General features: G+C 38.1%; 1 protein-coding gene across 2 annotated transcripts in view; it reads left to right on the top strand.

Annotated features, from left to right (window-relative positions):
- The window catches only part of LOC119497152 (zinc finger protein 236-like), a 63450-nt gene extending 50672 nt beyond the window's left edge, over window positions 1–12778 (top strand). Inside the window, exons 29-34 of one of the 2 annotated variants that reach the window (XR_005208878.1) lie at window positions 515–634; window positions 1030–1224; window positions 5723–5852; window positions 8634–8807; window positions 9581–9698; window positions 11611–11747. Coding sequence is in view for 1 of the 2 variants with exons in the window: in XM_037785055.1 (XP_037640983.1) it covers window positions 515–634; window positions 1030–1224; window positions 5723–5852; window positions 8634–8807; window positions 11611–11732 (741 nt within the window). In the remaining variant the exon portion in view is untranslated. Of the gene's footprint in view, window positions 1–514; window positions 635–1029; window positions 1225–5722; window positions 5853–8633; window positions 8808–9580; window positions 9699–11610 lie in introns of both variants that reach the window. The other variant, XM_037785055.1, reaches the window with a different exon arrangement.
- Window positions 12779–16968: the final 4190 nt, after the last annotated feature.

Genomic DNA, 16968 nt, shown 5'->3' with positions numbered 1-16968 from the left:
TTTACTTTTTTTTCATCTCCGTAACATTTTCTACAGATGTCTAGATATTGAAACTGTAGTAATGTTGCTGGTATGATGTCAATATACAGTCAATAGATCACTTTCACTGTCTTTTGTTGCTTTGAAACACACGCGGCTCGCATACAAAATAGGCGAGACCTCGAGACGCAAGACCGCGAGACGCAAGAGCTCGAGACGCGCGTCTCACGTGGGCAACGTGGATACTCTAACCTGTTAACACGGACACCAAAATAAAAAACAACAGTTAAGGCAGCATCCACGCTCTCCTGACGTTCCCGGTGTAGATGAGGCTTACTCCCTTTGGCGTGGACTTTGGGCTTTGTAACTTTGCAGGCCTTTTACATGCACAACAACTATATAACACACTAAAGGAGAAGCACAAAAGCATAATAGGTCATCTTTAAAAATTCTGTGATGTCATTAAGCATGTGTGATGACCAAACTTGACATGTAGTTTGTCAGCTGCTTTACCAGAATATGTCTTCATCTTTAGGGTCAGACCTTCCCTGCGGTGCTGAATGACCCAGGACAGCCAGCCAGCTCAGGCCAGCAGGTCATACTGGTCAGCCACCATTCCCAGTCCACTAACGGAGCGTCTGACAATGGATACAATGTGAGTGTGTTGGTCATGTACTGTATGTGTAGTGTGCTATTTAAGATATCCAGGGGGAGGAATTGTCAAAACAAAGGTGGATGTAGGTTTTACATTGATGAATTGGGCAAATGCTTAAAATGGGAACACAATAATCCACTATGATGGATTACCGATCTCCAGCGTCTACCAGTTGATTGTTATTACTAACAGGAATCGTAATCAGAGGCTGCCCGGAGGATGCAAAAGAACACATTCATTAATCTCATTTTATTTTTATGGAAATATGCACCATGAGTTTAAGACATTTTTGAGACAAGACCTGACACATGAAACTACTACCATTGTGTAAGCATAAGTAAATATAAGTAATATATTGTAAATATATTACTCACTAATCTTTGTGTGTGATCCAGATTACCGACGACGGCCATAAGGGTGGAAAGGACGGCCAGACGGAGGCTGATAATCGGAACCAGTGTTACTACTGTAATCAGGTGTGCCAGAATGCCAACACGCTGCGACGCCACTGTAGACAAGCTCACGGCAAGGACCGCTGTCACGTCTGCAGTCTCTGTAACAAGGCCTTTAAGAGAGCTACACACCTGAAGGTAAGAACTTGTGAAAAAAACGGATGATAAACAGCTTTGAATTTCAGCTACTGATGGCTTATATATAATGATGACATCAATCCAGCTGCTGCTTTCTCTCTCTAAACAAATTTAGCATCGTATATGAATGAATAAAGCAAATGAATAAAACTCTCAGGGTTTTATGAATACAATAAATCAACACAAATCTTATTTTTAGTTATCTGTGCCTCCACCTCAGGCTGGAGAATGAATGCTGTCTCACTGTTTGGACCAAAAATAAGAGTTATTCATCAAGTAGCATTTCAGATAGACTCATCTCAACTGTCACTTCCAACAACAAAACAAAACACTTAAAGTGAGAAGTGCTTTGCAGCCGAATTAAGAAGAGGAGCACGTGTGCTTCTCTTTCCCGACGATCCTCTTGAGACACACGAGCACATAAATGCCGGGGCTCTGAGATCGGGAGGAAAGAGGAGAAGCAGGATATGGCTTTATACACAAGCTCTTTCCCCACCATATATTATATTTCTAAGCAAAGGCCATTTTGCCATAGGCTTTCACTTCTGTAAATGTGCCTCGACATGCTGAGCAGTAATTGTCTTTCACAAAAGTAATGACACTGAGATTAGGTGGGTTTCACAGTTAGAGTGACCGAGCTTCATCCTCTCCATCTCCCCGGGCTGCTCATTAGTCTGCAACGAGAACTCAGATGTTGGTTTTAGATTTTTTTTTAAAGGCCCAGTGGTGAGAAAGATAAATCGGTAGTACTGTTATTTTTCATTTTTGTTGGCCTGTGGATAATAAGTTTGACATTCAATTATAGCTAGACAACCAAAAAAACGATGGCTTTATAATTTGGGAACACAGGAAAAATATTTAATGATAAAGTTTCAGAATTAATTGCAGGCTGATGGGCAGCGCTGGATGGGTTGGAAAAATCAGTAGACTCACAGGGAGAGGAAAAAAAAGGAGCATTTTTCCTCACATGACCTTGACAGCCAGATAAATGAAGGGGATTTGGTCTAATGGCCCAGTTTGAGGAATCACATCAACTCCAGCTTAGACTCTTTTTCACAATTACTTGGTCACTTAAAATTACCATCTATCTTATTTTGTTCATGACACACACACACACACACACACACACACACTCAGGCATGTATAAGCTTAAGTTGTAAAGTGTGAAACTTTTTAAGATGGAGAGACTTTTTTTAAAGGAATAGTTCAACATTTTTGTCAAACTCTTTCTTGCCAAGAGTTAGATGAGAAGATTGATAGCAGTCTCGTGTGAATATGAAGCTACAGCCAGTAGCTGGCTAGCTTAGCATAAAGACTGGAAACAGGGGGAAACAGCTGGCCCGGCTAGTCCAAGTGTATGTAACAAAATCTGTCTACCAGCACCTCTAAAGCTTACTAACGCACTAGATCTAGTCTGCTTAACCTGTACAAAAACTCAAGCGTAAACATAGTTGTGGTTCTATGCTAAGCTAAGCTAACTAGCTGCTGTAGCTTCGTATTTAGCAGACAAGAGTGATATTGATTTTTCTCATCTGATTCTCGACAGGAAAGCAAATGAGTGTATAGAAAAATACACCCAACTAATCCAAGGCACTTTTGATAAATGCTGCCTCCGTATTGAGCCCAAGCACCCTCTAGACCAGAGCTTGAGGCTCCGAGACATCCCCCCATCTCATTTTGTCATGGAAATATACGTGCATAGTTAACATTAACAAGTAGATATCTCATTGTACAAAATAAAATTATTTATTCAACAGTAGCAAAGGTTACAATTAAACTATGGACACTACAATGGATATTTAAAAATCATTTAAATTAAAAGGGATCGAGAGGGACCTAATTGTACCAAAATAAAATTACATACGGTTTGTAAAAACTGTACATGTCATCCAAATCCACTATTTACAAATATATTGCATCAAAATCCCCAACACTGTGTTGAACTACAATGTTTAAATGACATTACGACAGCATCATTTAAAATTGAATGACAAAGTGAACTTAGTCCTGATTGTGAACTTGTAAAAAATGTCCAATATTGTGACGCATCAAGCTTATCAGGTTTACTCACCGTCAAGGCCCTAATGAATCTAATCTAATCTAATCTAATGAGATGGGTAATGCTGCTGCATTGATGCTCTGAAGGCTTTGATGTCTGGCTGAATAGACACAAGCTTCAGACAGAGATCACCCAATGCTGGGTATTCACTGGGTAACGCCTGTGACCAAAACTGAGTCAAAGGCCTTCCTAGTTAGTTAATATACAATTATTTTTGATATATTTTAATTCAGACTTTTTTTCCCAGAACAATGAATATATATTTTGATGAATTTGCTACATGGCCCACACTTTGGGCAGCACTACTCTAGACTTTCTTATCTCATTATAAACTTAGCAGCAGTTACAGCATAATCATTTTTGTCCTTTTCCCTTATCAACAATCTTAGTTAACTATCATACATGACAAAGATAAGCATCACATCCTCACATTTTGAGAGGCTGGGACCAGCAAATATTTGCTATTTGCTTGAGAAATGACAAAAAAAACAATTATCTAAATTAATTATCAAATTAATTTTCAATTAATATCAAATAATTGTTTCAGTTTTATGACACAGTATCACAGTGTATAGTGGTTGTACCTGTTCTAAACTGATAATACGAATTACATGTGTCAAATAACCATTTATTGCACTTTAAAGGATATGGGGTAAATTATTGGCTAGAATTTCCATATTTCCATATATACTGGAAAAACAAAGTTTGGAAACTTGTGTTTGGTGGATTATTGCTCTGTTGTTACAATGTTAATGGTCATTGTATTTTACATCGTTGGAAAGCCTGTTTATTTACCTTCGCAATGATGTCCCACTTGTAAGGATCATGCATTTGTGGGATGAGCAGCACAACTGATTATGTGGGTAGCGCCCAAGAAATATTTGCCAAAATGCTCCGTCAATGGTAAACAGTGTATTCTCCTGTTGGTGTTAACTCTTGTTTTGAGTTTTTTGTTGGATTGGATGATTGAACTCTCTATCAGTAACAAGGAACAAACAAGACATATTGGCTATTTTACGCTTTATTCATTTAATACACCGTCAGGAGCCTCAGTAGCGGTGGAAGATCCATACGCAGCCACAACAGCCTGGCACCTCCTCCTCATGCTGGTCACCAACCGGGTCACACGTTGCTGTGGGATGGCGTTCCATTCCTCAACCACGATTCGTTGCAGGTCAGCCAGCATGGTTGTGTTGGTCACTCTAACACGTACAGCATGCCCAACCTGATCCCACATGTTGAATTGGGTTGAGGTCTGGACTCTTGGCAGGCCGTTCCATTCTCTCTACTCCCACATTGTGGAGGTAGTCTGTGATAACCCTGGCTCTGTGGGGGTGAGCGTTGTTTCTTGGAGGATGAAGTTAGGTCCCAGATTGTGGAGGTATGGGATCGCCACTGGCTGCAGAATCTCATCCTGATATCTTCCTGCATTGAGATGGCCTTCAATGATGACAAGCCTTGTTTTGCCAGTGAGGAAGATGCCTCCCCACACCATGACACTGCCCCCACCAAAAGCTGTTACTCCATCGGTGCAACAATCAGCATAGCGTTCTCCACGTCGTCTCTATACTTTGACCCTGCCGTCCAACTTTCGCAGACAGAACCTGGACTCATCACTGAACATGACATTCTCCCACATGTTCAGGTTCCATTGTCTGTGTTGTCGACACCAGAGCAAACGGGCCTGACGGTGAAGGGTAGTCATTGCAGGCTTCCTGGTAGTCTTATGAGAATACACTGTTTAGAGCATTTTGGCAAAATTTTCTTGGGCGCTACCCACATAATCAGCTGTGCTGCTCATCCCACAAATGCATGATCCTTACAAGTTGGACATCATTGCGAAGGTAAATAAACAGGCTTTCCAATGATGTAAAATACAATGACCATTAGCATTGTAACAACAGAGAAATAATCCACCAAACACAAGTTTCCAAACTTTGTTTTTCCAGTTTATAATAGTTTGCCTCTAAACTATGAAATATTGAAACTTGATAAGATATATAAGTCAGTCATCAAAAAGGGCGTTTAGATAATAATGAAGGCTATGTAAGGCTTCAAAGAGATCGAGAACAAAACTGAAGATTCAAAACAAGCATTTTCTCAAAATCACCCGTCTGCACACACATTTGTCTTGCCACTTTCATTTTTCTACTTATCACATTAGTAATCCGCCCAGCAACGAAGCACATCATTTCACAGCCTGAGACCCCAAAAAGAAAAGAAACACAAAAGAAAAAAAGAAAAGACGGTGCCAGCTCAAAGTCTCTGTAGGAATGATTGTTGGGGTGTCCAGACCCTCCAGAATCTGTTTTGTGGTTCAAACAACAACATGTTATTTTCTGCAAAATGACAGACATCTCTGTTCTAGCTGCGTTGTAGTAGAGGGGCTTTGTGTGCTAGACTGTAAACGGTGAAATTAATTTTTGGATCTGTCAACAGGAGCATGAACGAGTGCACCTGCCGGGCCCGTCACCCAGCTCCCAGAAACCCAGAGTCTTCAACTGCTCCTCCTGCGTGAAGGCCTTCGCCAAGCGCAGCCAGCTGGAGAGACACAACCGAACACACACAGGTGAGAACATCATGAAACAAGTTTGCACAGTGCATGTCATAACAAAAATCACAATATTGTGATTGTAATTAAAATGTATTTTATTTTTTACAATCAGTATCATTTACACTTACATATGGAGCCCCAAAATTCTGTGGTTCATTTTACATTTTTATTTTATTGTTCTAAATTTTGTTTTCATTTCACAATATCACTTTTGGTGACAATAGTGTTGTCACCAGTCACAGCCACTTTAAAGGTCCCATATTATAAAAAAGTGAAATTGTCATGTTTTTTTATTATAAAGCAGGCTCAAGTCCTATATAAATACTGTGGAAGTATCGAAACACTCAATCCACAGGGAAATACACACAGCCCGTATTCAGAAACTCTGCATTTGAAACAAGCTGTCAGGATTTCTGCCCATTCGTGATGTCAGGAATATACAATATTTAGACCCTTGACACAATTTTAAACGTAAACATTCTAAATGTGTCCCAGTTTATTCCTGGTTGCAGTGAATGTGAATGTCATCAGCTGACAGGAAGTACACATGGACCCAAGCTGTTGCCTGGCAACGCAATTCCGTTGCAATTCCGTCAAAATGCGCTAAAACGGAGTGTTTCAGACAGAGGGTAAATACAGGTATATTCAGGCCGACAGTATGAGGAAAATAAAGTTTTTTTTTAACATTACAGCATGTAAACATGTTCTAGTAGAAACACAAAATACAAGTATGAACCTGAAAATGAGCATAATATGGGACCTTTAAGTCAACCAATCAGCAGTCAGACAGAAGCGTGAATGAGCTGTGACTGTGCATACCTAACGGCCAATCACTGATCCCCATTGTTTGTCTGGGGAACTCTTTCTCCTTTGATTATATTTTTAATGATTTAACTTGACTATTTATGTTTAATTATTTCTCAAAATACACAATTTGCAAGAGTGGGTTTATTCATGTATTATTATTATTATTAGTATTAATAAAAAAAAAATTCACTTCATAAAAAGATTTTGAAGATAGAGGTAGATCGAGATACTTATTGATGAGATGATAGCAACTTTAAGAATAATTTTACCAAATAATGAAGCTAGTTCGAGTCAGTTAAGTTCAGCTTGACTTTTTTCAATTTACAATTTTTCATAATTCTTAAACAAAATATAGTATATATGTATGTAAATAGTTCCGTGATGTGACATCACAAATATGCACAATAGTGCGTGACGTAATGTAGCGACATCTAGCAACTTTTCAAGCCGGCTATATTTTCCATTAAAATAAATAAAATGTGATATTAAATAAAAGTGGCATTGATAAAAATACCATCATGAAATAAATACATTAATTTTCTATAATTAAATATATTTAATTTAATTTCCATTATTTGGGAAGTAAAATTAGTGAAATTATGGGACATTTTATACAATTTAATCACTTTTTTTTTCATGACATATTTTTGATTGATTTAATATTGAACACTTTGGGGCTCCATAACTACCTACATGTAGGTCCTTGTGTTATTATGATTATTAAGGGACAGCATTTCAGAATCTGGTATCTAACAGGAATGTGTAAGATCATGCATCTGTGAAGTTTAGGGAAGTTGTGTGAAAGAAGAGAAACATTTGATCACCATGGAAACATGTGGGTCAAATCTATGGTCTGTTTTTAGACTGCTGTGTGCATACGTTGTATCATGGGTGTATGTTACTTGGTCCATGGGCTGTGTACTGTGTGCACAGTGAATTACTACAGACCTACGGTAGTTTCCACTAAGCTTCCCTGTTATATCATTCCTCACTTCACTCAAGGAGAATTATTTTTTTAATATATATAATTATTGACTAGAAAAAAACAAGTCTATCGTGTCCAAATGGAAGCGTAGCACCCACCCTCCGGTTCCAGCTAACACTGTTAGCTCTGTCAGCACTATTGCCATTGCTTTCACTGTTAGTACTGTTAGCAGCGTTAACTATTAGCCGCCGGCTCAGTGGTCGCCATATTGAGAGCTGTGCGGAGGCAATAGAAATGTTCCCATTCTCGCGTTTAGCACCTTTAAGCAAAAATGCCAAAAATTAACTGGTTCCAGCTTAAAAAATTTGAGTATTTGATGTTTTTCCTTTGTCTTCTATGTCAGGATATTGGATATCAAAGGTTACAATAGTGTAACCCTAGTTCTGTCATCACCTACCTTGGACTCTTGTGATAGGTATTTTCTGAAATATTTTGACAAAACTATGAATCAAGAAAACAATCAGCAGATTATTCTAAAATTTCCATGTTTCAACAATGCTGCTCACATCACAGCCGCTTGTCTACATGTATACATTGGTGAAAAAGCAAGTTGGAGCTTAAACAACAGAGGTTGGTTCATTTCATTATTATTTTTTTAAAACAACACCATGTACTAGACATGGATATTAAAATGGCAGAGCACAATTTCACACAAATTAACACCGACTGCAGTGTGTGCAGCCGTGTGTGAGGGTGTGTGAACATGTGGGAGGCCACTGAAGTACTTGTATTTGCTTAATGGAACAAATAACAGCAGAATAGTTGATATTGGATACACGTTTCTGTGGCTCATGGAATGTAAGGCTTGAACAGCGTAATTGTTTTTCACAGAGTTTGCTGTTAATTCTTTCTGTCACATTCCATATCGTATTATAGAGTCCAATTATACCAAATTACAGTACTGTATATCACAATTAATCTGACCGCACCATTACAATGCATGAAAGTACTAAACGCAATGACAATGAATGATAAACGACCTGTGGCTCTGTGTTTTGGTGCAGGCGAGCGGCCCTTCAAGTGCAGCCAGTGCGACAAGGCCTTCAACCAGAAGAGCGCTCTGCAGGTGCACATGGTCAAACACACTGGAAAGAAGCCCTTCAAGTGCGAGGTGTGCAGCATCAGGTTCACCCAGAAGAGCAACATGAAACACCACATGAAGAGATCCCACGGCTACGGTGAGCAGCCGACACACCAGTGCACACGCACACAAACCCTACTGACAGCCAGCTCTTCATGCAGCTGGGCAACAAGAGACAGTAATCATCTCTCTCTTGTCACTTTGTCAACTTAGTTCACTTAGTACTTCCAGGGGAACCTGGTAGATGAGCATTTTATAATGAAGTCCCCTTCTCCACCTCGTGGTGTTTGCGCGGGTGTGTGTGTTTATGTCTCTCATGGCCATCACACACAGTCCACATTCCTTATATAACACTGTTATTGCAAGGCACTGCACATTAAAAAGTCTCCCTGAGCACTTCAGACTGCTGAGAGGCAGCGTTGGCCTTCCCCTGTGGAACGTTAACTATCTATCACTCCCAAGTTCTGCGTCTGTTGCATTTCACTTGATGATCCTTCTCATTATCTGCTGAGAATGAGCCTTATGCCAACGCTAATGTGCATGCACACACACGCCCCCGTCTCGCAGACTCGGTGATATTGTAGAGCAGGAAAACCATGATGACACGCGCATCGGCTTTGTTCGCTCGAAGCTGTCAGAACAGCATGCTTTTCGATAGCAGCAGACGCATGTCCTGAATGTTAAATCATTACTTCTCCCCCCGACAGCCTTGCTTTAGGTTGTGGCTCCCCTTTGGTTATGCTTGGCCAAGAGTGCGACACATTGTTAACATTGTTATTCATTCACCCACCCTGGAGCCTGGCAGGCACCTATTGGTGATTACCTGAGGTGGAGAACAATGCTGACAGAACTGTTCTATTTGTTCAACAGCTCCACAGAAGCTTCCACTCAGGTTAACCCCGCTGGGTGGGTGAAGATCATTTAAAGAGTCACATCTGAGACATTGGCTTCTGTTGTGTCACTGGGAGTAAGGCCCACACTCTAAAAGGTTAGGGCACACTGAATTAACTTTTTCAGGGTTTTCTATGGTCTTGCAAATCCTGGCAGACCTGATGAAATCAAAACATATGTTTCCAGGTTCGATATGGTTTCAGAAATGTTGTCTGAAATCTTGAAAAGTTATTCGGTTTTAAAGATAACTTTGATGTGGTTACATTAGGGATGCTCATTTTGAAAAATTGTCTTAACCGGTAACCGGCCCTCGTTAACCAATTAAACCATTAACCGACAAGATTTGTGCCTCACGCCAGCTGCAGTGTATGAGCACAACAGACAACTGAGAACCCAGTTCACCCGTCCGTGAGCGCTAACTTAGCAGCTACGATGCTGCGTGTAGTGTCGCGGCCATACAGCCACTTTCCCAGTAAAAGTCTCCACCGCACATTTAGTTTAGTTTAGTAGGTTGTCAGCTGTGTGTCTGCCCAGCGTAACGACACTCTGTCTGCCTGGATTAGCGATAGCGATTGCCCGATAAACACTGTGTATTTGTGCTACATTAGCAGCTCTAGCATTGCCGGAGGCTTCTTGCTCACCGCCGCCGCCACACACATACAGCCTGTCAGCGCGAGGTAACTTTAACGAGTGTCCATGTGTGTGTTGGCTATGAGTGTGAGGATGTAATAGCTGTGAACGTAGGTGTAGCAGTGTGGCAACAGTTTATTTGTCAGTGAATAAATGCTACGAAACGACAACTCCTCTGCTCCGCTCAAGCGAGCCAGAGACCAGAGCCGACTTCCTGTATCCTGCAACTCCGTTTCCACCTCTTAAGGTGGGCTGTTAAGGTAAATGGTAAATGGACTTGCATTTATATAGAGCTTTTCTAGTCTTCCAACCACTCAAAGCGCATTACACTACATGTCAGCGTTCACCCATTCGCACACACATTCATACACTGATGGCAGAGGCTGCTAAGGTGTCAACTTTGCCCATCAGGATCTAATCTAAATACTCATTCACACATCGGGAGCAATTTGGGGTTAAGTGTCTTGCTCAAGGACACATCGACATGTGACCCGGAGCAGCCGGGGATCGAACCTGCTCTACCCTCTGAGCCACAGCCGCCCTTGGACCGGCTTTTCTCCTTAAAGAGACGAGCCGCTCCTCTGAGCCGCTCAGTTTTTTAATTAATTATAAATATTTCTTTTAACCGTTTCAACCGATAGTGTTTATCGGTTAAAATGCTTAATGTCGGTTAATGGTTAAACGGTTAATTATGAACATCCCTAGGTTACATGGTTGCTGGGATTATTTTGTTTTGCCTACGTTTGTGTGGCTGTTGAAGACTCTCTTACAGTCATTTCGCCTGTGAAAAATACTGGAGGATTCAAGCCGCACACTTACGCACTTACAACTTAATAAATATGGGTTTAAAGCGTTTCAGATATAGAGAGCAAAAGTAGAGGGAGAAAATTAAATGACTCCCACTGTAAAAGTCAATTCCGTGCGTGGCCTGCAGCTGTAGAAGAAAGCGCGTCTGAACCTCTCAGCCTGCGTCAAAGTGACTTATTGTTGTTCTGTGCTCGTTCTTTTAAGCTGAATGTACTACGACAAATGGCTCCTATCATATTTACAACTCACAACAAGAATATTCCACATTAGTCAAGTCTTATCATATAGTTTGGGTAATAGACAAGATGTTTTCAGAATAGCAAGAGAGAATGTGAGATATTAAAACAAATGTTGGAGGAGTGAGCAGGGGAAGATTGCTTTTTGACTAATGGTCTCATTTGCATGACGGCCACTGGCAAGTTGAATACAGAATCGGAGCTGCTGGTGCAGCTCTGTAAACATATTTTAATGGGCTTTCCTTGTGGTTAACAAAGCACTGTTATTACCTATCCTGAGGAGTGTTTAACTGCATGTGCAAATTCCCCTCTCATACTTCCTCTTTCTCCTTCCAGGTCAGCTCCAAGATGTGTCCCTGAGCCAAGAAGAATCAGCTCCCCAGGTCGAGGTAACGTCTGAACTTGACCTGGAAGTGGTTCCTGAATCATCCGGAGACTGGCACAATGTCTTCCCCTGATGATAAACCACACAAGTCCCAGAGTCAGACAGCATTGTACCAATGTACTGAGTACAGATTGAGTTTTACGACTGAACAGCAAAGCTTTGCCAAACATTTTCCTCCTCCCACAAGGCTTATTTGGTTAGAAAAATATCGGAAGACTTTATAGATTTGCTCCACTGTATACTGAGGGCTTTTACCCTAGAAGCAGCCCCCTGCTGTTTATCCACATTAGCAGTGAAGTAAGGGGAGTCTGGTTCCCTGGGATTGGCTTAATGACTTTTATCTGTTTTGCTACTGTCTGATTGTCATCAATATGATAACCTCCAGAGAGGTTTGGCTCAATAAACACAGGCATCCCAGAGAATTCTCCAGGAGATGCAGGTCCCTCTCATGCTGACCCTGTTCGAAAGAGAGGAAACTGTATTCTGCGAAAAAGCTCCCCAGAGAAGAGTGTGTTGTGTCTTCATTATTGTTGCGCTCACAGGTATGTACACCGAGCTGCACACAACTGTACTGCTGTCATGGCTTCAATAACAATAACATAGACAGTCTTTTTCATGGGTCTACAAGAAATGTCACTTTTTTTTCTTTCTTTTTTTTTACATATTTGTACTGTATATATTTCATCTTGAAGTGAAAAGTCTTTTGCAGTTTGTTACATATTTGTTTTAGTTAGAAAACAGTGCCCAAAGTGGTGTACCAAACATGTTAGTGAAGAACGGCAGTGAGCTGCGAGGACGCTTATTCCATGGATTTAATGCTGTATGAGGTTTTTTGAGTGAACATGTCAGCGTTGTTTCCTGTTGTCATATCATTTGGACTCGCAGCAACGTCATTTTCGTTTACTGTAGTTCATTCTGTAAATAGTGTTGTTAGATTGCGTATATTTTTTGATGAACCGCCACAACATAGATTGGTTGGAAATATGTAATTTGAACATAATGTGCGATTTCTAATGAAGCAACGCCAATGTACAGACGATAAGCTTTTTTCTTTTTGCAGTTGTATTTTCTATTGTCCATAATAAATTAAGATTTAAGTAATTTTTCTACTAATTTAAATTTGCATTTGTTTTTATTGAATCTTTAATTTCCTCCCTGATAGAGGAATAGTTGTAGAAGAAAAAATCATAGTAGAGTACGTTAAAAAAAATCTAAAAAGTCATAATATAGGATGTTGAAAAAAAGTTTTAAAAAATGTCAGTATAGTATGTTGATAAAAAGTCATAGTATTGCATGTCAAAGAAAGTCATAGTATATAGTTTGTCGGAAAGAAAATAGTGTGGTACGTCGAAAAAAAATCCTACTATATAGTATGATATTTTATACTATGACTTTTTTTCGACATTCTATGACTATTTTAAACTTTTTTTTTCGACATACTATACTGACTTTTGTTATGACTCTTTATTGATATACTATACTATGACTTCTTTTCAACATGTAATACTATGTTTTTTTATGAATCTTTTTCGACATACTATACTAACACTTTTTAATGACTTTTTTCGACATACTATACTATGAATTTTTTTTGACATACTATACTATGCCTTTTTACATACTATACTATCACTTTTTTTTCGACATACTATACTATGACTTTTTTTTACATACAATATGACTTTTTTTCGACATACTATTACTTTTTTTTTTACATACTATACTATTAATTTTTTTTCGACATACTATACTGACTTTTTTTTACATACAATATGACCTTTTTTCGACATACTATTACTTTTTTTTACATACTATACTATTAATTTTTTTTCGACATACTATACTATGACTTTTTTTTACATACTATGACTTTTTTTCAACATACTATACTATGACTTTTTTTTATATACTATGACTTTTTTTTACATACTATACTATTAATTTTTTTTCAACATACTATACTATGACTTTTTTTTTCAATATACTATACTATGACTTTTTTTTTTTTTACATACTATGACTTTTTTTTTACATACTATGACTTTTTTTTCGACATAATATACTATTACTTTTTTTTCGAAATACTATACTATGACTTTTTTTCAACAGTATACTATGACTTTTTTTCGACATACTATACTATGACTTTTTCGACATACTATACTATGACTTCTAAATTTTTTTTGACATACGATACTATGACTTTTTTTTCGAGATGCAATACTATTTTTTTTTATGAATTTTTTTCGATATACTAAACTGACTTTTTTTGACCTACTATACTATGATTTTTTTTCAACATACTAAACTGACTTTTTCGACATACTATGACTATTTTTCATGACATTTTTCAACATACTATACTGACTTTTTTCATGAAATTTATAGACTATACTATGACTTTTTTTCATGAAATCGTTCAACATACTATGACATTTTTTAATGAAATTTTTCAACATACTATAATATGACTTTTTTTCGACATACTATACTACGACTCTTTTTTACATATTATACTATAACTTTTATGTGACTTTTTTTTCAAAATACTATACTATGGTTTTTTTCGACATACTATAATATGTTGAAAAAAAGTCATAGAATAGTATGTCGAAAAAAAGGTCATAGCATAGTATATCAAAAAAAGTCATTGTATAATATGTTGAAAAACATCCATAGTTTAGTATGTCAAAAAAAAATCAGAAAAAAAAATAGTATTGCATGTCGAAAAATAGTCATAGTATAGTATATCGGAAAAAAAATCATAGTATAGTATGTCGAAAAAAAGTCAGTTTAGTATGTCGAAAAAAATTCATAAAAAAACATAGTATTGCATCTCGAAAAAAAGTCATAGTATAGTATGTCGAAAAAAAGTCAGTTTAGTATGTCGAAAAAAAAGTCATAGTATAGTATGTCGAAAAAAAAGCATATAGTATGTAAAAAAAAAGTCATAGTATAGTATGTTGAAAAAAGTTACACGCTGAATTGACAATAACAAAGGAAACACACACACGAGGAGAGCAGGTGATTAGACACAGGTGGGTGAAACATGGCCGACAATCACACAGGCAGGAAACAGACACACATAGGCCGGAAGTAAAACAAGACAAGACACAAGAGGAGATGACTTTCAAACTAAAACAGGAAACAAACTATAACAAAAACCAATAGGACCATGAAAGGAGGCCATAAACAAAGTCATAGTATAGTAGGCCTATGTCATAAAAAGGCATAGTATAGTATTTAAAAAAAATCATAAAAATGTCATTTCAAAAGGCATAGTATAGTATGTTATAAAAAAGGGCATATAGCATAAAGTCATTATATAGCATTTCATTTGAAAACAAATTCTAGTATAGTCTGCTATGAAAAAGTCAGAAAAACTGTTATTCAAAAAGTCATGATGTCATAAAAAAAAAAAGTCAGAAGAACAAGACTGCAAGCTAGCAAAGATGGATGTTAATAATGTACGATTTTAAATATATATATTTTTAAATTGCCTCTACAAATGTTTTATGAAGAAGTAAATGTGAGTAAATGTAAATATAACTGTTTGTTTCAAGAAAACTACACTTACAGGTGATTAGCATAGCTTAACATAAAGACTGGAAGTAAAGGGAAACGGCTAGCCTGGCTCAGCACATGACGTCACAATTTGTTGTTCAGATCAGCATTAACCCAGTGTGTAAACACAGCCTCCCCATTCATTTGAATGCTGCCAGCACAGCAATTAAACACAGAGCCATCTGGCAAAAAAAAAGTTGAAACTGACTCAACTTTTGCAAGCCTAACAAATACATGCAAAATCACACTTGTGGCCTTGTAATGTGAATACTGCATTTCTATGGTTTATCTCACGATCGTTGAAAAAAAGACGTACAGTCGTAATAACTTCCCAGGGTTATAAAATCCTGTCCCATAGTTTTATGAACCACTGTGCTGTGTTTTGGTGTCTGATAAGGCTTCAAACTCATAGACCTGTTACTCAAACCAGCCTGGGATTTAATGGAATCATTTCTTAAAGTTCACCTCACATTCAGATTAATAAAATATATTAAATAGCAATTAAAAAGAGAAAACGAATAGATAATAAATAGACATTGTTACATGATTTGTCATGTAAGGGAACTGTCATTAAAAAATCTTACGTGAAATGATTCCCGTCTGAGTTTAATAACCTGATGGCAGAAGGAATAAAAGATTTGGAGTAATGGTTAGTTCTCCTCAGAGGTGCCTGATAACGGCGGCCTAAAGGCCTCATGAGAACTCATGAGACAGAACATGAAGAGGTTGGCTGATAATATTCTTTGCCTTCTTTACCGCCTGATTACTGCTACAAGTCTCTTTGTGTGACTCCAGTAAGCTTGGAGAGAACCTTAACGATGCTATACAGGCTGTTTTTGTCCTTAATGGTTAAGCCGCTGAACCGACAAATAAAAGAAAAGGTTAGAAGACTTTCGATAAAAGAACAATAAAAGTTAATTAAGATCCTCTTGCTGACATCAAAAGAGTTCAGCTTCCTCATTAAATAGATTCTCTGTTGACCTTGTTTGACGATAGACTCCGTATGAAACCTCAGTTTACAATCAAACACAGTTCCAAGGTATTTATACGACTCCACGATCTGAACATCTTCACCATTTATGACACTAACTTTGTGTTCAGTATTGCGTCTGAAGTCAATGATCATTTCCTTTGTTTTGGAAACATTGAGATCAAGATAGTTATCATCGCACCATTTAACAGACAAATGTAATGCAGAACCATGATTAGCGTCTGAGCCTTGAAGTAAAGATAACAGGACAGTGTCTTCGGCGTACATGATAAATAGGAGGGGTGACAACACACAACCCTGAGCGGAACCTGCGTTTGATTCGTACATCTTGGACATTTGTCCATTCACAAAGTGTTTATTTAGCGAATGCATGTCAGTATGCATTCCCTCTGATTCAGGTTTATCAACACAAATTGTTATGTGGGAACAGATGTTTATTTAAAAGGAATGAAAAAGACTTTGTTAGGTAAAATATTAGGTAATTCCCTTTGTGCGCGTCTCATTCACAGCCAGCCTTCTTTATCATTTCAACATGACTTGAAAATATATAATATACTCTGTGTGATTGTACTTGAATAGTGAATGGTGCTCCATCTGCTCCAGTCATGAGTAGCTCGGAAAGCTCTGCATGAATAATGATTACCAAATGAGTCATGAATTCTGGCTTTATGAAAGAAACGGTGGTACATTTGCCTGCAGCGATGCTGTGACCTGACCCAATAACATCACTTCTCTCTCCCCCTTTTTTTTTTGA

This window comes from Sebastes umbrosus, chromosome 11 (genome assembly GCF_015220745.1).
Source record: "Sebastes umbrosus isolate fSebUmb1 chromosome 11, fSebUmb1.pri, whole genome shotgun sequence".
NCBI lineage: Eukaryota > Metazoa > Chordata > Actinopteri > Perciformes > Sebastidae > Sebastes > Sebastes umbrosus.
The sequence above is the reverse complement of the archived record's forward strand: the minus strand, read 5'-3'. Positions and strand labels throughout refer to the sequence as shown.